This window comes from Protomyctophum bolini, assembly GCF_963924005.1.
Source record: "Protomyctophum bolini genome assembly, chromosome: 21".
NCBI classification, from domain to species: Eukaryota; Metazoa; Chordata; class Actinopteri; order Myctophiformes; family Myctophidae; genus Protomyctophum; species Protomyctophum bolini.
Window position 1 is genome coordinate 15281213 of NC_137882.1, and position 23372 is coordinate 15304584.

At 43.5% G+C, this 23372-nt stretch overlaps 1 protein-coding gene across 1 annotated transcript; it reads left to right on the top strand.

Moving 5' to 3' along the window:
* Positions 1-13553: 13553 nt before the first annotated feature.
* On the top strand, positions 13554-23112 carry LOC308336393 (uncharacterized protein; the record flags this gene model as incomplete). Its single annotated transcript, XM_080793757.1, has 6 exons — positions 13554-14228; positions 16149-16305; positions 17102-18144; positions 18484-18869; positions 19287-19416; positions 20317-23112. The coding sequence occupies 6 exons, from the start codon at positions 13554-13556 to the stop codon at positions 23110-23112; spliced, it is 5187 nt and encodes a 1728-aa protein (XP_080649883.1).
* Positions 23113-23372: the final 260 nt, after the last annotated feature.

Below are 23372 nucleotides of genomic sequence, written 5' to 3' on the forward strand. Positions count from 1 at the left end.
GGGGCGCTCTTATCATCATACATCATCATGATGTTAAATAGACACTATGCCTATTTGCTCAGAAACTGACATAAAATTCCATTCATTGTCAATGAGAATTTTATGTTTGTTTAAGACAAAAATTGACACTAAGTTTACGTCATATTTGGCAGATTGAGACGTGTGAGGACAAAAGCTGTGTATAGGAGGGGCGCTAGCCCCTCAAAAATAGACACTAGGCCGATTTGCTCCGACACTATGACGTACAATTCTCGATTCAATGTCAATGGGAATTTAATGTTTGTGTAAGACGAAAATCTACACTAATACCGGTAGCTTAATATAGCCCTCAAAAAAAGCTTTTCCCAATCAATGAAATGCAGTTATTTAGTCACAAGCTCTTGTTAATGCCTTTCATTGGTTTAAAGGTGCTATTTGGGTTAAAACTAAATCTTTTTTGAGTAGGCCTAGAGTTGTTATTATCCAAAAGAAAATGCAGATACTGCCTACATTTCTGGTATTAACTATTATACATTGATTTTGTTATTTAATAGATCAGTGGTTCTCAAATGCAAAGGACCCCCATAAGTCTCAGAGTTACATACCAGATAAGGCCAGGGTCATTTAGAACATCTCACCCTGCACTGCTGTCTGTCATGGTCGCGTGTGTGTGTGTGTGTGTGTGTGTGTGTGTGTGTGTGTGTGTGTGTGTGTGTGTGTGTGTGTGTGTGTGTGTGTGTGTGTGTACGCATGTGTACTGTGTACGGCTGTACGCATGTTCAGGTTCAGGTTCATTTATTTGTTTGTCCCCGTAGGGCGATTTGGTTTACAGCAAGGCATAACACATGCAGGCAGGTAACATGAAACACAAAAACACAGTAAAAAGACACATAGTACACATAGATCAATAAAACAGGATGGCAGTTCAAGGTATCAGTGTAACATTGTAATTCATAACATTTTCAGAACAGTTGTATAAATAATTCATACAAGCGAGTCAGGTGACAAGTTACCTCCTCCTCCTATCGGCATTTAGAGCCTGGATAGCTACAGGCACGAAGGAGAACTTATACATATTGCTTTTGGTCCCTGGAACCTTTAGGCAAAGGCCAGAGGGAAGCAGCTTGAACTCAGAGCTGAGGGGATGGGAGTTGTCCGTACAAATGGACTTGGCTTTCTTGTGTGTGTGCACTGTGCACCTTAATTCTCATTGCACTTACTTAGGTCTAGACATCCCTCCGTAGGGGAAGCAGTGAGCAATGCTGTACTGTGTGGCACACGTCTGTCAGTATGACTTAGAATATACTCACAGGATACACAGTGACAAACTTAAAAACACCAGTGACTAACTCCTAACAGGATTAGGTCTGGTTTAGTAGGGAAAAAAAGTAATAGTAGCCTAACCTATCAACTTGCTGGCTTTGTGGACATTTTTGTCAAAATTCTATTTTTGCCACGGACAAATATTACCAGAAACAGAAATAGCCATGAATGTACACTACTAGTGCTCTGATCCTCAAAGTGGATTGACCTTCATGGTTCACCAAAGGTGGTCGAAATGGACCATTACAGGTCTGTAACTAAGAATGTACAAATGGAATCAAATGGACTTGTACTGTACACTCCTAATGTGCCATACATATAGTGTCATACATGTTCTGAAGAAAACCTGGAGACTGACATTCAGTAATCGGGTCTTACGATCAAAATAATTATGTGATGTAAAAAACTAAATCTAAAATGACCCCTGTACTGGAATGATTTTTTTTTACCTGGATCTGCCAAACCATTAATGTATATCGTGTCAAAGGATCTAATTTATTTTGTGTGTGAAATATTGAGTCATATGTGATTGCTATCTTCACATTCATTACCAAAATAAAAATGACTCACTCACGACGGGTGTCCTCAGAGAGGCGATCCTAACCAGACAGATGTGGACCATTGTGTGTGTGTAGCATTATATCTTTTTTTTCTATGGATCTTTAAATCTTTCCGAGAGCACCTGTCCCTACTTCCTGGTTCCGATGACTCCTGTTTGCTCTATCCATGAAAGATTGGCTGGGAACATCCTCTATGCAAGAGGAAACCATTGCTCTGTCAAATTCACACCACTCTTACAATTTTGGGACAATCCGGTAGGATTTCCTAAATAATAAAAATAATGTGAAATTGATTCTAAATAAAGGCAGAAAGGGCAAAGTGGCATGACCTCAGGTCAGGAGCCTTTGTTGTTTTATTGTGTGTGTGTGTGTGTGTGTGTGTGTGTGTGTGTGTGTGTGTGTGTGTGCACGCGCGCGTGCACGCACACATAAATATACATGCATGTGTTTCCCCATGTTTTTGTATGTTTGTGTGCAATCTGTTCATGCATCACAAGCGTTGTTGCTTTTTGTAATTTGCACGTTTGCAGACTTTCTTTTGCATTGAAATACTGTATTTAACAAAATACAAAATTGTACTTGGTGTCCGCACATTTAGTTGAATTACATACATTTCTTATTTAAAGATTTAACCCTGCTTATTTGTCTTCTTATACGCTGTTGCATTTTTACAACAACACAAATTCCCATTTGTCCTGCCCTGATCTTTAAAAGAAGCTATGATCCTCTGCACAGGAAGTCTTTGTGTGCCGCTGTTGTTGGCTATGAACTTCAAACAGATATCAACCACATTCACACTGAAATAGCAAACAGCCCACTTCCAGTTCCCCAAAAGTTGACAATGTGTTCCTCCCAATGGTGGAAAGGCAACTAAGTACATTTAAGTACTTGGGGTAGTTTTACTTTAAGTCTTTAACTTCTAGAGTCAAATAAACTTTAGTAACTATTTGCAGATGTATATTATTAATGCAAAATGCTGATCTGCTATTTTTTTTTACTTTAACCTATGCCATTATTACGCAACTACATTGTTAAATACAGGCCTTTTAATTCCAACAGAGAAAGAATAATCAGAGTACTTCTATATCCTCATTGACCTGTCCATCTAAGATTCCAGCTATTATAGGGGTGAAGTGATAATGCGAATGCATAATGCAAATGCATAAGAACTGCCTCCCCCAAATGGCATATGGTCCTTGGTGGTCCTGGTCTATTTGTGTCTGTTGTCTTTTTCTGTTTGTCCAGTAGTTTAGCTTTATTTACAGTATGTGCCACATTATGCTGTTGTTGTAATGCTTCAATTTCCCCTCAGGGATTAGTAAAGTATAAATATGATGTGTCATAAAATATTGTTATGTAGTAGGCCTATGTGCTGTTTACAACTTTAACATGTTTTAAATGGATTTCACTGCTGGGTAAATTATACCTGGGTTCCATTAGATGAGCACTTCATTTAGTAGGCTACTTAAATTTAGTACCATATCCAATCATAATTTTATGGTCTAAAGAAATCGCATTAATTAATCAGCACATAATAATTGAAGGATTAGCTTGAACCCTAACAATAAAACAAAGTGGTTAAATACAACTGTCAATGGGTTTCAGAACAAGTGGCTTCAATCCATTTGGCTTCCAGGTTACAGCACTTGCATCGTCAGTTTTGGCCACTGGGGGTCACTTGTGCACAGCATGTTAAACTGTGAGAGGCTATAGTTCTTGAATCAACCTTTTATCAGTTGAAGGTCAACATAGTAGTTCTCCCAAAAAACTTATTTTCTATCAATTACACATCCTATGAAGGCTTGAATTCATGGAGACTTTTTTTTGCCACATTCCGAAGCCAATAAATTGATGATATGTTTCCTACTGACCGATGACCCGGTCATCAAAATATTGTCTCTACAAAAGAATCTCCCTGAATTCAAGGCTTCATGGGGTGTGTTATTGATAGAACAGGAACCCCACATCTTATAGTCCACGGCCGGCCAGTGTGAAAATGGAACCAAATGGACACCTTAAGGGTCCCTTAATTGGTTCCATTTGTACACTGTCAGAGTTACAGACCTGTAAGGTTCTGTTTGAATAACTAGGCCTATCAATGATTTAGCTGGGGACTCATGCCTCTGCTTTTGATATCCTCCCTGATTCTTTTTTGTCCACATATACGTTTTTATTCCTGCTTCTGGTCAGACTGAGGTAAATACATGCAAATAAATAGACGATCTACAAGCTCGTTCTGAGCTTGTAGATCGGCTATTTTCATTTCCTTTTTCTTGCATAATATTTAACAATTTGACCAATTCGGTATTAAAAAGGTCATGAAAGAAATTAATTTGTCATTTGTCAGATATGTGCAAATACCCTGTATACACGTATACTGTATGTTGGTTTGTTTACTGATGAGTGATAAAACAATTAAGCTAATCATCTGGGGACCTGTGCCATGTGGGTCCGAATCCACAGGTTGATAACCGCTGATGTAGTGATCCGCCCACAAAAGGAATAGAGGGTATACGCGTGACATCATCATCAAACCCGGAGGTTATGCAGGAATGCCTACTGAGTGGCATAAAACGACTTTCTGGCCTTGACAACCCATGCATCCAAACAGAAAAGTCCTATCTGGTTGCATTTAACATGAAACAATGTTAAACTCACTTTGCATGTTGCTTTGCCACTCAATGTGCCATTCACTGTAAGCATGCGCATACCCTGTATAGTTTGTAAAACCCAGCAGCACTAATGAGGCAGGAACCTGAACCTGCAGCTATATCACTGTTACGTTCCAATTAGAAAGGCTCCACCTTTTGGTCCCTCGACTAATGTGCAGAGGAAGTGCGTGCCAGAGTCCTTTAAGAGAGTTAAGCGGGTGAAAGAAAGTACAAGCACGTGAGCCTGCGCTATACCGTATAGTAGCACCAGGTGAGAGGGCGCGTCCCAGTAATCCCTGCGAGGGAAGTCATGTCACGGTCATGCACACACACACACACACCATGTTATTCCAGGCCGCAACTCTTGCTCTACGCATGTCATTGTTCCCTTGTCACATAGATCAACTGGTGATGTTTTCCTTGGTGATTCCTTACAGGCTAATTTCATTTCTTGTGCTGCTTTACTACCAGTCACTAGTCAGCATATGTTACCGCATTTAGCCTACTGTATATATACAGTAGGCTATGTTTGACAAGGTGTGTGTGGGTTGGTTTTGTTTTCTGTGTACATACCGTACATGCATGCATGCATACCTGTATACATGTGTGTGAATGCATAAACTTGTGTGTACAGTGTGCGTGCATGTGTGTGAGTGTAGAGGCTGGGGGGCAACTCATGAATAATTGTCCGGTTGCACTGCCTTTTCTGGATTATGCCTATAATCATTATACCTCTCTCTCTTTCTCCCAATTTTGTCATTATGCCAATTCCCAGTCATCTCTACACACTGGTGTAGTCCCTGTCACTGCTGACCCCAACAGCTGGTCATATGGGAGGGTGTAGACGAGCATGTCTCCTCCGATACACATGGAGTTGCCGGCCACTTTTCACCTGACAGTGACACGCGTCCTAGATTCAACATTCAAGGTTTATTTGTCACTCACAGTCACACCTACAGGTACAAGGAAAGCAGTGAAATGCTGGTGAAGCCTGTTCCGTAGACTATGTGCTATGAAACACAAATCACAAGAAGAAGATAATCTTAAACCATTAAAACTAGGAAAGCATCTGTGTCGTTTTAGATTTTAGCTACACATCGTCTCCGTCGGGTGGAAACCTCATACTTTATGTCCAAAACTGTGATATTACAGGATTCAAATTCAAACGTAGCAGATCTACAAGGTTGCCGATAATACTGGATTTTTATTTTTAAAAATAAGCAAAAAAAGGTATTTGTTCTCTGCCTGCTGAACAGGCACCCTGACCAGCCTCATTTCCTAGCTAGACAGCCGATCATGTTCGTTGGAGCACTTGGCCAAGCCAGATGCACCAAGAGCGATCCGAACCCATGCTCTCTATGGTCCTTCATTGCCATCCCCAGTTCCTGCTTACTGATGCATGTGTCCCTAGCGATGACATCAGGGAACGACAGTTTTCTACCTCTGGTCTGCTTTGAGGCAGGACTCCAGAGAAGAAGGGAAGATATACCCTCATTATCAGCTCTGTAGCAGTGGCCGGCAAACTGTGTTCTTCTGGATCGGACTAGTGAAGAAACACAGGGAAGGTTGCCGTATTATTTCATACAGAAGGATGGTCTTCTTGCTTTCTTTGTCGCACCTCCAACGGTGCCATGGAGGACTATGCATGGCAGGGGCGTCCTCTTCCCTGAGCCAAGCCTAAGCCTGACCGCATACCAGAAAGGTAAGTTTTGCTGCAGGGTCATCAGCTGGGGACCACCATTCATGGATGTTTCGCCCCTTATCCAGAACATCTCCTGGTGGCGGGGCAGTGAACAGGGACGTCTCCCTGACACCCCCTGCAGCGTATATTAGATTAGTCGATGGGTGGCTCTTCCAAGACAGATTTTGCGCTCTCATTAGCAGGCGGGTGTAAGTGCCATCCAACCGTTTCTTTGAAAGTGTCCATGTCTCGGAGCCATAGAGTAGAATCGGCTCAACGGTCGTCCTAAATATTTTTACTTTTAACATCTTACTAAACTGGGATGACCAGATCTTATGCATATCATTGCAGGCTGACCAGGCCATACCCTTTCTATTTTGAAAGTCCTTTTGGGAAGAAGATATAATATGAACCCAAATACTTGTATTCATCAACCTGTTTCAGAGGAGTGTTGTTAAGTGTGGAACTTTAGAATGCCACCTATTCTTATTGTAATTTGTTTTATCCATATACTGTTGAGAAATGGAGAATCTAAGGCTTCTAAGCAGAAGAATGTTAAGTTAAGAAGTTGTTAAGTTGCATGTGATGATTAAAAACTCTATTGACCACGACTTGTTCAATTAAACAAAAGGCACTGCGACAGGTTGTGAGCTTGTAGATTTGCTATTTTCAATATATATATTTCATGTTTTGAAAAAAAATAATAAAGAAATGGGGTTACAGGATTAAAGTGGTTAAATTAACACTCCAGAAAATAACTGTGTGCAGAGCTACATCCATCAAAACGTATTGTCTGCATGAAAAGCTGCTAGGAGTTGCAAATATACTGTACATAAAACACTGTATACATCGACCATGGCCTGTTTTAAACTGGTCCATATATTTCCAGGTTTTGTCCTCCGTTTCCTCAGATCTTATAAAGTCTTGTAAGCAACCACAAGCAGAGTTTGCCTGCGAGATGCATGTCAGTTTACAGTGTATTGTTCAAAATTTAGATTACCGATTAGCAGTCACTTCCTTTAATACCTACAGTAGGAAACAAAATACTTTCCAATGAAATTGCTATATTTTTAGTTTATAAATATTATTGCGTATATAATATATATATATGAATCCGTCACAGTGGGGTCTTTTGCAGTAGAAAGAGCACTTTCACGAGGACTATTGTTTGCTGCATTCATTACATAATCCAGTGGCTCTGCCCACAGAACATAGTAGACCTCAAAAACCTCAGGAAAATCAATGGGCGGTTTTAGGCCGTAACCTGCGGCTGAACCCGGGACATAAGGAACACTGATATTTAATAGCCCACAGGGACAAGTTAAACAGTGGGTGACTGAGATTCAGCACATCCTTTTGTTGTTGGCTTGAGAAAATGTCAAGGCCAACGCCATGTGTCTGACTCTTGGCTCAGTGTATGTGTGTCTGTGTGTCTGTGTGTGTGTGTGTGTGTGTGTGTGTGTGTGTGTGTGTGTGTGTGTGTGTGTGTGTGTGTGTGTGTGTGTGCGCGTGTGTAATTGCGTAGGTATGTGTGCGCGTGTAGGTGTCTTTGTGTATGAGCGAGAAAGAAAAAACAGAGAGAAGACAAATAATAACTAAGCATATGTGCATTCCTATGTCTAATCCAACTGGTGTACTTTATGTGTATACTAGTGTGTGTGTGTGTGTGTGTGTGTGCGTGCACAAGTCCAGCGTCTGGGGGGGTCAGGGGAGAATATAAATATTGATCCAGTCCTGTTGATAATGTACTTTGTACATAGTCGTGTGTCCATGTACAGTACACACACACGGTTCGGAATTATGGAAAAAGTTAATTGGCTGGGTATCCAAGATGCCACGGTGTCTGGTATAGAGGGAGGGAGGCTGGCCGTCTCGCCTGGCCCTGTCCCGCTCCGGGGCTGGCAAGCAGCGCGCTCATAGAGTACAGTCGCTCAGCCATAATCAGGAAGGTTGTCTGATGCGGGTCCCCGTCTCCAGTGTCAGACGGATAAATCACTCTACACCCCGTGGAACACTATCTGGGGCGTTCTGCATAGCCGGCCTGTCCCCGTCGTCAGCAGACTGGCTGGCCCTCCGCCCGCTCTCGCTCCAGAGCGCATCGGGGCATGAGGAGGCTGAGCCGCGCTGCCCCCAGGAGAGAGACAGAGCCCGCATTCTGCACATTAATATCATGTCTTTCATTGCATTAATGTTTGACCGGCGTGGGGGTCGTTGTTACGTCTCCACCGGTGTGTACGTGCGGGGGCCAGTCAAAAGACATCTGAATGCCTTTCAAAGTGACAAGGATCAGAGTGGGGACTCACGTAGCTACTACTGAAATAACAAACATAGGTGTATGCCAATGGGCGTAATTATAGCGAGGGGCTGTTTCAGCAGACTGAGGCTCTCATTTGTAAAAGAAACGACTATACGGGAAAACACCCCCTAAGTGTTTGATTGTAACTGACAAGAATAGTGGCCAGTTTGACTGCAGCCCTAATTGAATAATGCCTCGTATGAAATGAATGAGTGGGCGTGCAGAGTGATTTACAGTGCAGAGAAGCGTGCTTATCTCTCTCTCGGCCCTGTGCAGGAAACACAGGGATGTCACCAGGGCAGATTAAAAGCTTGGCACAGCTGATACAGTGTGCTCAAAATGGATGGGGTGGGGACCTCTCTGACTTGTGTGTGTGTTGAGGGCTTGGCTGGCAGGGAGGAGAGGGGAGGCGTGGTGACCCCATGGGTCCTGTTTGGCAGAGAATCCTCGTTGGAAAAAAATAATAAAAAAGGGAATTCCACTGGAAGTTATTGGGGAAAAAACATGGGATTCACACATTGTACCGTGAATGGAATTCCGAATAGGAAGCATAGTTGTGACTTGATCTCTTGTTCGGGGCCACATTTTTTAGTTTACATTCATCTGTACCCTAAGGACAAATGGAATTTGTATTACCGATGAGGCAGGTTTAAAACGCTACTGGAAAAAGTAAAGCAAAGTGTCACAATTGTTAGGATTGCCTTGGTGGAGAACTTAAGCAGCTGCTTTGCCTTTTTAATTGAAGTGAATGTTAAAAACCGCCTCTGGCCACATTGCTGTTGTATTACTTATAATTAACTTCTTGGCAGCTGCCGCTGCTGGTCGGGACCTCTGTCAGCCCTCTGTCTTGCATTGCATTGTTTACCACGACATAGGGTTAAAATGACAGTGGAGCAACAAAAAAAAAAGAAAATGTCTACGATACGTTCTTTTTTCTGTGCAGTTAGCCACCAAAGTATTTCCACCCTTTGATACAGGGGATACAGGGACTTCAAGCCAGTGGAATTGAGTCACTACAGCATACACACCGACTGGAAAGAGGTGTTCGGAACAAAAGCTGGACAGATCATGCAGAGCAGCTGCGCGGAGGACACCAGAGCAAATATAGAAAGAGGGACAAGGGCCAAAACATATCACACATTTTTTCCCATTAACAGCATAGGTTTGAATCTAACGTGGCGCCAATTAGCTGCGGTATAGGCGCTAGGCGGGCTAAAAATAGGGCAAGTGGCAAGCGTGGCGGTGATTGCACGCGGCACGACAAGACAGGCATCTGTTATGGCAGCATGTGATTTTAAGCGTAATCATGTGAAGGGGAACAAACAACAGTATTCATATCACCAGCTGGTTCGTCAGAACTCTGACGCAGGTTATGTGACTCTAATGGAAGTTGAGGTTTTGTCCCAATGAACGGTTAAGGCCTGTACTAAGCACATGGCTTGGGTGCCGTGTTGGCATATTTTGTGTGAGTAATAATCAACGAGGTCTAGGAAAACAAGCCCAAAAGATGCAACTATAATAGCCTTAGGCCACATGAGCACTTATACCTATACTGTATACATCGGCTATTTGAAAATAGCAGATCTACAAGCTTTTAACTCGTGAAATAAAATGTGGAATATTTGGAATATTTATGAAACACAAATGTGGTATGGGGCTCCCTGGCACAAACACTTTCAGATGGGGGTTAAGGACAAATTAATTTGGGGGTCCATGATGTGAAAATATTTGAGAACCACCAGTTTAAATAATAAATAAATGTGGAAGCAAGCCCAACATTGCCTATAACAAGCGGACTTGGCAACACTGGTGACATGGGTCCGCAACGGTCACTGCTCTATCCCTGTGTGCCCACCCATTCTTTTAGCGCCTCTAATTTCACCGTTTGCTAGAGTCCCTTATCTCTGGAGTGGAGGGCTGGAATGAGGGGCATGCGGGCTCCCGGCCTACCTGTTTACTCTGGAGGCTTCCTCCATTGTTCACCCAAGCTTCCTTTTAAGGATTTTTCACATTTTTGTGCTCAGAGTTAAGAGTTGTTTTGGGAACAGGTCGTGCGGTGGGCGCATTGGGAGCCCGCTGTGGCATTCCTGCATTCTTCCATCTCTGCCTGGTCAGACTCAGCATGGATTCCTTCCTTCCTAGAACTCACTTTCCCTCTCTCTCTTTCTCCTGTCTGACTAATTTCTCTCACACTCTCTGTCTCTCTCTCTCTCTCTCTCTCTCTCTCTCGGGGTTTCACCAACTAGTAGTTGACTACCTTAACCACTAGCAGCAGTCAAACTAGTCAAGGATTTTTCTTTACTATTAATTTATTATGATTCATATTTTCTGCATGCTGTGGAACCTGTAACAATTGTACTCTTATGTAATAGTTGGGTAATAGTTGTCAAACTAATCATAGTTTATTTTCTAAGCTGAAACCAAACAGACTAGTTTCTTGCTCATGTCTTTTTAATACCTTTCCCTCCGTTACAACCAGGTTCACAGCGGAATGATGTCATCCCCCTTTTAGACTAATCCCTTCAGGACAGAAATAGCCCCACATCTCAGTTTTGGTAACTCTTATGCAACCTGAGAGAAAATACGCTGTTAAACATCAACATGACCGGGCTAATACCCCTCATAATACGCTGGTATCTAATCTACTCCACTCTAGATTCAAATATAAAATAATAATAATCATAATTGAATTTAATGTCAAATGTGTGTTTTTAGGTCACACACTTCTTGAAGTACATTTGCTGAAGCTGAAGGAAAAGGCTGACCTCTCTATGGTCATAACCTCTTCCCTGGCCTGCTTTAAGTGAAAGGTGAACCGTGGTGCGCTGCTCTCTCTGCTCATCTGGGTTCATTTAAAACAGTGCTTTTCTCCCGAGGGTCCTGGTGAGTGGAAAGCCCCTTTAATCCTTGTTATCTAAAGACGTCCTCAACAAGATTACACCCCTGCTAGAAAATTACGACCACTTACCTGCATACCATCTGCTCCAATTTGGCCCAGCTAAGATCCATGAAATGTCCTTATTCTATATGTAAACAGTGTGCTTAGCTTAGTTGCTTACATAGCAGTACCACAATAAGGCTGGTACTCTCTACTCTTGTAATATACAGTAGTAAAGCTAAGACATTAGCTAAGAATTGAGTTCATTTTGTTTTATTAATGTTTTTAAATTAATTGCTATAATAGGTTGTACAACACCAAAGGAAAGTCCTGCTATTGAAAATAGGTTCCCAGGTTTATATTTAAAAAGAATATGCAGTGTTCAAGTATCGTAAACACATTAGAATGACATAAGAGTAACATGTCAAGAAGATTTACCATACCTGCACTACTGTATGACACACCTACAGTACGAGGGGGATTTTCTCTCTCTCTCTCTCACTCACACACACACACACACACACACACACACACACACACACACACACACACACACACACACACACACACACACACACACACACACACACACACACACACACACACACACACACACACACACACACACACACACACACACACACACACACACACACACACACTACTGCGGTAGCGGAGATTAACTTTAAGCAAAGATTAAGCAAATTAACTGTGATGGTGCCTCCCGAAATAACTTGTTGCTGAGCAGTTGGTTTCAGCGACGGTCATGATGTGGAGCACGCGATAACATTTTATGGATACTTTCAAAACATTTGGGATGTTTACAATGCTGACAAAGGTGAGTTCATACATTTACAAATACTTATGAATGTGAATTGCTATGGATGGTTGTCACTGAACGTATTCAGCAGTGTTCAGCTAATGTTGGCCAGTTCAATGACTAGCTGCGCATTGCTCCTCAAGGCTTACTGTAAATGGGTCGCACAGCCATGCTGTTTTCCAAATACAAAACTATTGCAATTTACAATTTAGGCATTTAGCACACCAGCGCGATTTACATATTAAAAATAATCTGTACATTGAAACTATACAAATTTAGGATACCCGGTCTACAAATGAACCTGGCATAACATACTATCTAAATTATATTTTAGCTTTTGCATAAGCCTGTAAGGTCGTCAAGGTTAGGGCTATGGGCTAAGGTTGAGTCTGAATTATTATGCACTTAATTTTAGTGACACTTTTATTTGTGCAAATCAAACTGTTATGACAAATTACCAAAAGTTACATTTATTATTAATGTTATAATGTATGTTCTTCTCTATACATAATGATATACTGTGCTACACATTGAGAAACAATATTACAACTATTTTATTAAATGTACAATATTGCTATCCTTACTGCATAATATATGCCATTCCATACTGAGATTATTTGAATCAGTGATGACTGATTATCGTTAGTCAAAATGGCTGATGCTAATTATTTAATAAATGTCCCTTTTTAGTATTTCTAACAATATATCCTTTTAATAAAACCTTTATTATCATAGTTTGTGTGCTATGTATATCTGTTGCTGTGCTATTTGTTGCTGTGTTTACTCAAAGCCAGGTAATCAATTAAGTGAACATGTCACCTGTCAATTATCCCGGTGGCCCTTTAACCTGATAGCAGTAAACAACATATGTTACCCAGGCTGTTTACAAATATGCCAACCAGCACACATTCTAAGCAGTGTTGATTTCGTTGACTAAAACTATGAATTTGTAGAATGACGAAGAATGTTTGTAGACTATGTTTCTTCACTGACAAAAATGAAAAGAATAATACAAATAAATTAAAACTAAGCTATGAGTAATTTTGACAATTTTGTCAACAAATAAAAACTAGACTAAAATGTTATAACCAAGACTAAGACAAGTCATTTTATGAGTTTGGTTGCGCTCTGAAAATAGCAGATCTACAAGCTCACAACGTGTCGACATTATGTCTCTGCCCTAGTGAAAAGAGGCTATACATTATTTTATAAAAGTTTCCCTAACTGACATAGTTTTTAGCAAAGAATTGAGAAAATAGCTCTCTCAACGCATCAGCTATTTCCGGGGTGTGACACTGCACTCTTTAGGGGCTCAAGCCTGATATGTACTATAAGCCTCTCTTTCCTTCCAGCCCGCCAGCTAGAATGAACGAGATGGGCCCGCGGAGGATCCCCAGGGACCTGTCCTTGGGGAGCGGCCACACCATGGGCACCTCGCGCCACCCCAACCTCATCGACCCCATCCCCACCAAGCGCATCTGCTTCTACAAGAGCGGCGACCCGCAGTTCAGCGGCCTGCGCATGGTCATCAACAACCGCACCTTCAAGTCCTTCGACGCCCTCCTGGACAGCCTGTCCAAGAAGGTGCCCCTGCCGTTCGGCGTGAGGAACATCACCACGCCGCGGGGCGTCCACGCTGTGCACACCCTGGACGAGCTCGAGGACGGCAAGTCCTACATCTGCTCCGACAGCCACAAGGTCAAGCCCATCAACCTGGCGAAGGCCAGCAAGAAGCTGCCGCCGTGGTACCACGCCAGGCCCCTCAGCAGCGGGCGCCGCACGGCCGTGCAGCAGGCCAGGCGGCGGCAGCGCCCCAGACGGGCCACCGCGCTCAGACAGAGGCGCAAACAGGGCAAACAGGAGCCCGTGGTCTTCCGCACGCCCAAGAGGCTGACGGTCTTCCGCAACGGCGACCCCACCATGAGGCACACCGTGATGCTTCAGAGGAGGACCACGCCCACCTTCGAGGCTCTGCTGGATTACGTGTCCCAGATGATGCAGTTCCATGTGGTCAAACTGTACACGCCCGACGGCAGACGTGTAAGTTTTTGTCACGATGGTGCAGCCATTTCTCATTATTTCTCGTAATTACAACAATACATCAATTTACAATTTAACATGAATTCATTTAACACCAGTAAGACGCCTGAGGGCGAGAAGCAACCTGGCCATATAATCGACTGGCCATATATGGAGCGTGTCTTGAGTGTACTGTACAGGGTGTGATGAAGTCAGATCAACATATGGAATGTCAGAACAGGTCAGCTCCATATATGGAGATCTAAGGGTAGCAGCGGGGGCAGTGTCTTGAGTGTACAGGGTTTGATGATGGTCCAGGTAGGGCTGGGCCGGCTGCCCAGGCGTGGCTGCACAAATAACTTTGGAGCAGGCCCGTCTAGAGTTTAAATGGACAGGTATCAGTCAACAGGCCCGTCTAGAGTTTAAATGGACAGGTATCAGGTCAAAAGAGGAAGGATGGATGGGGAAGGATAAACATATGGATTGTCAGAACGAAGGGCTTAATATCCCTGATGATGTCATAGTGATGTCACGAGACCTGGGCACAATATATGTATGGGGATTTTGAGTGATGAAAAACGCCTCATATATGGGGATTTTGAGTGACGAAAAATGCACGATTCCATAGTTAACTGCGACCTTCGGAAGCAATGAACTCACCACCAGAACTATTTCCTGTCAACGGCACCTATTGGCTCATTGGCCTATGTAAGGCATATATTTAAATGACCAGAACATGAAGAAAGGATTAACTTGCTTCACAAACGAAATCACAACATTCGGCTTTTCATTTTCATTAAATTACGGAACACATACACACACAGCTAGACATTAGCTACAATATGCTTCGCAAGGATGGTTTTTGTACAGGAAATTATGTTCTAAAAAGAAAAGGAAAATGCTTGGGAAAAAGGTCCAGTCCTGTAATTTTATTCTAATCACAAAAGTCGATGGTAGGCCTACTATCTTCACTGTTAGGGCCATCCGCCTGACTGACCCAGGCAGGCTCACACAGAGTTTGTGAGAGAGAGTGAGAGAGGTGTTAGGCCTCAGAGGTGTTATAGGCCCCGATATGAGCAATAATCTAATTCCATTTAATATTCTGTATCCTATTATAGGCTGTGTAGACAATAGCAGGCAGCAGCGCATAGGAAACTGGGTCGATACCTAGCTCCCTTTTTACAGGCGTCTTCTTTTTGATGACAGTGCAGCCACAGGAAGTCATTCATGATGTCAGTTATTGCAGTTTAGGGACGTCTCCCTGCAGCTGGACTCTGGACTATGCATGGCAGGGGCGTCCTACTCCCTGAGCCAAGTGTAAACCTGGCCGCATACCTTCTGCTTCCTTCACTGGGAGATATTAGTGAGGCTAAAGGCCTATTCATAGTCTGGATTTTCGGTGGTGAGGTGACCACCGCTCCGGTGGTGAGCTGACCACCGGAGCTGAAATAACATTGAGCGGTGGTGAGTAAAAACAGAGAGAAGGGCTGGAGCGGTGGTTTGCTCTTCACCGCGGCTCGTGACGTTGTAGTTCGGTGTTCACCTCACCACCGAAAATCCAGACTATGTGTATGTATGCAACAATGTATGAGCCTTAAGATTGGCCTGCTCCAGGGTTCATTTATAGGCCAAATATACCTGCCATTTTCATGTAGAGTTATGCATGTTTTGTTAAAGACTAAGTAAATATAATGTTATTTATAACAGAGGAGAAGTCATACACTGGGATATCTCATTCTACAGTAGCCCATAGTCTGCATTCTGTGATAGGACTGGCTGCACCTTAGGGGCAGAGGAACGGAAGTGGGTTCCTCCTGTTTTAGATAGTCCTTTTAGTAAAAAAAAAGTTGCATATTTCTAAGGACACTCTCCTTTTACTCTAAATAATTTCCTCTTGTAGCTACCTAAAACTGAACACAGCTTTCTTTCTGTCTTCTACAGGTGGATGGCCTTCCAACGTTGATACTGTGCTCTGGAACTGTCGTGGCTGCGGGCAGGGAGCCTTTCAAGGCTAGCGACTACGATGCCCAGAAATCTCCTGCACCAACATGGCTGCCCACAAACAAAATAGGACCTAGAAGAATAAGACCAAAGCACCGTAAGCCTATTTCAACGTTTTGTATTTTATTTGTCGATATATTTTATCATATCACTGGGGATTTGTTTCTGATTTACTTTTAAATACAAATTCATAATGATGACGGAGGCTGGTTTATGCCATTAATATACTGATCATTTCCAATTTTTTATACTCCATACTTTTACTTTTACTCCACTACATCACAGAGTCAAATATTGAACTTTTTACTCCACTACAATTATTAGTAAACTTTAGACTTTGTAGATTTGGATTATTATCACAAAACAAACATCTAAAAGCTCACAACGTGTCGTATCGAGACAGGTTGTGAGCTTGTAGATCTGCTATTTTCAAATGATTGTTTCATACATTTTGAATTCTTGAGACTTTTACTTAACTACATTGCAGTATTGACTTTTATTTAAGTAAAACAAATGTGAGTACTTTTACCACCACTGATACTTCAGTCCAATAAACCTGCGCGCTATAATCTACCAGCTCCCAGTCAAGTCCACTCATGGGATGAACAGTGAGAAAGTGCTGAGGCGGTAGTATGCTTCATAATACTGCAGATTACCTACATGCCCTCTCTCTCAATGCCGCTGACAGCTGTATACGTGCATTATGAACAGTGGATAGGGCTTCTTTGTTCTGCCATTCTAAAGTCTTGTCTAACATTTTCTCCTTCTCTTCTTTTTTCATGCATCTTGGATATTCTCTCTCTGACAACTGGATCATCCTCACATCAATCCTGGGAAAATTCACCTCATTCTCGTTTTATTCTTTGAACTGCTTTCCTTTAACCTCTAAAAAGGTAAAAAGAAGTCCATGGCGAATACCTCTAAATCGAGGCTTTTCTCCCCGTCCTCCGAGCGACACTTTTTGAACCAGATACGGAACTCCATCACTGGGAGCTCGTATGACTTCCCCAGCCACGTGACGGGCTCCGTCGAGCTGGAGACGGTCCACATGCTGGAGTCTGTCGCCGAGACGGAGGGGGAGGAGCCCTGTTTCGAGGACGGAACCGAGGGGCCGGCGGACGACGACATCGAGAAGTCCTTCCGGGTGAACCAGGACGGGAGCATGACGGTGGAGATGAGAGTGCGTCTGACCGTGAAAGAGGAGGAGACCGTCCACTGGACGACCACGCTGACCCGGTCCAGCCTGGCCAATGAGCTCAGCATGAACGACTTGCCTGAGCCGGAGTCACAGGTCACGTCCACGGAGGAGCCACTGCTACTGGAAAATGGAATTCCCAGTGAGGATGAGAATAAAGGGGATAATATGGCAGCACAGTCAGATGCGTCATCCCCCAGGAGAGCGGCTACCCCTGGTCCCCGGGGATTTAGGCAGGAGTGCACCTCCGTGGAGAGCATTACATCGGTGACACCGGAGGGAGTTCATGAGGGCATGGTGGGTTCATACTCCTACACTGAACAAACACGGAGCGGGGAGTTGACCGAGCAATACTGCGTGGTCAAACAGAGCAGCATCAGGCCGGTGCCCAAGCCAAGAAGGCTCAACTCTGTTGACCAAACCAATTTCAAATCAGAAGGAATGGCTGAGATTCTACAGGTTCAGAACAGCGGAGAGGAGGTTACAGAGACTGTCTTACACATATACGAGCAGCAGGTGTGCCAGGATAATTATCTCGCAAACAGCCACTGCGGCGCACAGGACGTGTCCATGTCTGCATTTCTTTGCGGGCGACCGGCCACCTCGGACGCGACACAGTGTTCCACTGGTAATAACTTTGAAACAGAGCTCGGGAGGCCCTCCACGGCTTCAGAGTCTAACGGCATCTGGAGGGCCAACAACGTTTCGTTTGATTTCCCAGCGCCACCGGACATCACCGAAGTGGACTGGCCACCATCGACAGAAGAGAGAGAACAAAAACAAGTCTTGCCCAAACCAGCTAAGGGTGGAGCTTCGTTTCAGTTACAGTCACAGTCAAAAAGTCCCCAGCAAAGAGTAGCCAATAAAGCTAATAAAATGTCCCCAAAGCCCAAAGGAATCATGAAGCAAGTTCGGAGGATTACATCACCAGGGAAGAGAGCTAAGCAAAATAAGGCAGATGAATTAGAGAACAACAAAATGGTCAAACCATTTTCCAGTACTGGCTTCCTAAAAGGAATTTATGGAAATAAACCTAAACATGTCAAAAGTGACAAGAATAAACATTCACCACAAAAAAAGGATGACAAAGGAGTTCACACAAAGATCTCAGAGTCGACACACACTGGAGATCAGAACATATTATCACCATTGAAAGACAAGAACGGCGAGGCCATGTCTTTTGAAAAGAACATGCTGGATGTGGCTCCCACTGAACAAATCCCACCGAGGGGGAAACTAGAACGTCAGAACTCAATGCATAAGGAGAGAAAAAAAGGCAGAGAGTCTAATGACATCAATGAATGCATGTCACTGCCTGCGTTCAACTCCTCTAGCTCTGTTATTAATGAATATGTTGAGCACTGGTTGGAGAAGGCCCAGCCCAACCCTAGCATCTACCCAAATGAGGACAATCAAACAACACAGACCAGAACAGAGATTGGTCCTACATCCAATGAGCCAGACATGTATTGTGACACGATCAATGCAAAGGCTAAACAAACTTTAGAAACTATCCCATCGCCAGGTGGTTCACTGAAATGCAACGTGAAACAGAGAATCCAGTCCTTTGAAAACAAACAATCATTGTCAAGTCCACCGCTGGAGGAAACTTCATTGCTCACTCAGCAAATAAATACGGACACCTCAGTCAATCACTCTTTAGAAGAGAAGTCCTCGCCCCCCGAGACCCCAACAATGGCGTGTTCAGACAGTCAAGTGGAAAACAAATCAACACCTGAAGAAACCTCAGTTCCAAAGACGACTGTGGATAAACCGAATCTATCAAACACTGAAATAGAGGCCTCCTCGGTGCACAGCACTCCATTATACATGGAGTCATCACTGAGTCTAACATCAGAGGGTGTTAGACCTGTATCTATCAGTCCCACATCTGACCAGCAGCCGTCACCACCTCCAGACTGCACCACGGAAAAGACACAGAGTCCGCCCACGATAGACAGCCCGATAGATAGCCCTTTATCAAGAAATCCGTCTGTGAGAAAGGCACGGCTGGTCAGTAATCTCTCTTTTGAGAGGAAAATGTCTCTCAGAAAGGCTTCGCTAGAAAAATCTGCTTTAACAAACGATGCTGCTTTGGAAGAAACAACAGCATCCGTTCCTGTTGAGATCGCAATTGAACACACTATGACATTAAACAGCCCGGCAAGCAAAGAAAATACACCAACATCAAATGGTGTCTTAGATTTGGCCATAACTGCTAGTAGTCCTCCATATTGCGTGTCTGCATCACCCTATAGTTTAGTATCTGATCAGAGAGCTTCATCTGCGAGCCTATCGTCAGATGAGGACCCAACCCCAACCAATAATCCACTTACAGAGACTAAAGCAATTAAAACATCATCTCAACTCTCCACTCAAAACGTGTCATCATCACCTAAACTCCTGGCAAAAAAGGTCAGAATGGAAAAGTCAGAACTTCCAAATGATCTTCTTATTAAAAACAAACAAACATCCAGGAGTCCTTCGCTGGAAAGGGCTACACCAATGAGAAATACCTCTATATCATCTAATCACCGCTCCCTGGATGAAAGTATGTCACCGAGGCTGGCTACAAAAAAGATAGCAACACTAAAGAGCAGCCCCTCCATAGAGAGAAAGACATTACCCAGTAAAGATATTTTGCAAAAGAAACTCTCTCCATATACTGAGTCACTGGAGGTGCTGTCACCAAAGCTCAAGTCAAAAAATAAGCTATTGTCCAGAAATATGTCACTTGATAATGCAGAAAAAGAGCAGAAAAACCAGACACTGAAAAGATCACCCTCACTACAAAAACGCAAAAAATCACAGTTGGAAAAATCTACTTCCATGCCTCTGAATAATTTAAAAGATGAAAATGAGCAGAAATTGATGGTAGAAACCCAGGTGATGCCACAGCCATTAAATCTGCAGAGCCAGCCAAACATTGAGCCTGTGCTTGAAAAGCTCTGCTACTCCATTAAATCAATTAGACAAATCACACATAACCGTCCATCGTGTCTGGAGAAGTCCAACAGTTTGCCTGACTTTTCCGGTCACGTGGCCTCAATTTTTGGCTCATCAACTAAAGCTCTCTTGGCTTTTCTGTCTGTTATGACTTTAAAAGAAGGCCTTTCTAACTTAAACACGAACACAACACTTAAAATTTATGCAAACGATGTAAGCTGTGCTGAGGCTCTGAAAATGATCGATTCTCTTATAGAACTTGCAAACATTGAGGATGACCAGGAGCTGAAAAATAGTCTGTCAGATTTGCAAAAGTCAACTTCAACACAACTTCTGCAAAGCTGGAAGAGTTTTAAGCAACTCAGTGAAGAATACAAGAGTCGTACCCCTACACCAAATAACTCGGAGCATGAGCGTTTGACTGTGTCAAGCAATGCTGATGAAAGTGTTATTGATGAGATAATCAATGAACTTGGCATACCTGATGAGCTCAAGAAGGAGCTGGCAGCAATGCCTGAGAACTTAAGAACTGAGAGCGATGATGACGGAAAGATGGACGCCAAAACAATTGAAAAAGTTAATTTAGACATCTGCCACACAGAAGAAGCCGCTAACGATAGCGAGCTCGATCAAAATGAAGAGCAGAGCTCACAAGATTCGCAAGGTGAGGTTCATGCTGACAAGACAAGCTCACCCGGCTCTCTGGATGACAAAGACATAAGGGCAAAGGTTGAGGACACGCAGTCACCCAGTGAGGCAGACAGTGAAGAAGCGCTCAACTGCATGGGACTAAATGTAAATGAAGAGCAGAACTCACAAGATTCGCAAGGTGAGGTTCATGCTCACAAGACAAGCTCACCCGGCTCTCTGGATGACAAAGACATAAGGGCAAAGGTCGAGAACACGCAGTCACCCAGTGAGGCAGACAGTGAAGAAGCGCTCAACTGCATGGGACTAAATGTCAGCAGTGGAGAGAGCGGTTGTAGTCTAGATGTGGAAGGGCGGTCAACTTCAGAGGGAGAGGAACCAGACAATAAATGTTGTCTGGTTCAGCAAAAAAGTCAGCAGCAGCTCAGCAAAAAAGTCAACTCACCTAGAAAAGAAAGAGTCAACTCACCTATAGAAAGATCCGTTAAGCAGGCGTCTGCCTCAGATGAAGAGGAACGCCACTTCGAACACAAGGAGCTAAATGTTATTATTGAAGAAAGTTTGTCAGAGGCAGACCGGCTGGATAGCTTGGAGGAACAAGACAGTCAGTTTGACGATCAGTTATGCCGTGAGAAATCCTCTGATCTACAGGATAGCAGAGAGGAGAGTGACAATACATCTATGTTGGGCAAGGTCAGTTTAGAGTTCAAACACCGTGCTGACCACTTGGACCACGCTGATGCTCACACTTGTGTGAACAACAACAATTTTATAAACATTCAAAGCACATCAAAGCTACATCGTAGGATCATATATTCTGATGTCGACGAAGACAGTGGGAACGACCACAGAAGTTGTGGAGAACACACCGAAGAGGTAGAACACACCAAAGCAGACGATGAACAGGATAGCCAATCCAAAGAGAATGGAAAACGTGAAAAGGTGGAGAAAGAGCCAAAATATAATTCAGAACAAAAATTACAATCCGTGGCAGAGAGGATAAGTAAGTTGGAAAAACAGGTGGCTGACTCGAGCCAGGAAAACAATTGTTCACTAGTCAGACACTCGTCAAAAAAAGAAGCGCCTGCTAGTACAGACGTGGCACCACCTCCGACGGTCCTCTGCACTGGAGCAGCACTGCAATCTTCGCTATCTTTTAGCTATGACTGCAGTGGTGTCATAACCAGAGAGCCGGAGGGCAGAAAGGTCAAGTCCATTAAAGAGATGTTCATGGCCAAAAATGTCGGAGACATTCAGTATGGTCAGAGGAGATTCCCAAGCCCGAACACCTCTGAGCTGTCGGACTACAGAACAGAGACTTCAGACAGCGGCGGCTATCAATCTCAATCGAGTGATCTGTCCAGTGGCGACGACGACTCATCCAGGAAGTCAATCGCCAAAGGCTTGGTGATGCGAACGATTGAGAGACTTTACGGCAAGAAAGACACCAACACTAAAGGTGCTCATGGTGAAAGGCCGTCCTCTGCAGAGAGGACGTCTGCAAGCATTTTCTCCAAAGTAATGTCCGATTTGTCTTACCTCAGTTCCACCAATAGCGAAGCGCCGCGATGCATCACGTTGCACGCAGGACAGGTCGGACCTGTAGATGTCACAATTGATGTAAAGGAAAATCTGATCAGAAAGTCTATCTCAGAGCCAGTTAGTATAAACAAAGCCTTTGGCGAACCTCCCAAAGATGAGGAAGCAAATGATAACACAAAAGAGAAAGACCCATACTCCCCCACTTTCAATACCAAGTCTGATTCAGAAGACAAAGACAAATCAAAGTGCATCTACTTCTCTGTTCGCCAGACCAGTGACTCAGACATACAGGCAGCTCAGGGTGACCAGAGCAGTACAAATGTTGACAATGTTGTGCCACAATCAAAGGAGGAGTCAGAGGAAACCAGGAGTTGGGCAGAGAGGAACGGAACGCTGCCCAATGCCGAGTTTAAAATGCTGGATAACAAAGTTCACCCACTGGTGGACGGTCCTCCCGATGGCCAGGTTATAGCCAAGCAGCCTGGGAAGGGCCATGGCGTCGTGAGACAACAGGAACCAGACATGTTGGACATAATGTATAACTTTTGTGGTCAGAACTGTCCCATCCTGTGATTGGGCTAATCCATTAAACATGGAACTTGTTTTCTCAAAACGGGAGGACATTATCAGGCTACAGTAAAAACAATTTGTGCCTCAATTTCCAATGTTGCCATGGCTTAAAAATATAATATCGTATGGCAAGTTGGCTCATTCTGTAACAATTTTCCAACACCACATTTTATTACACATTGCATTAATGTTTATTAACGCTTGACATTTTATAATGTACCTTCAGCAAACCCTTTAATACATGGGTTCACACCCATTGTTTA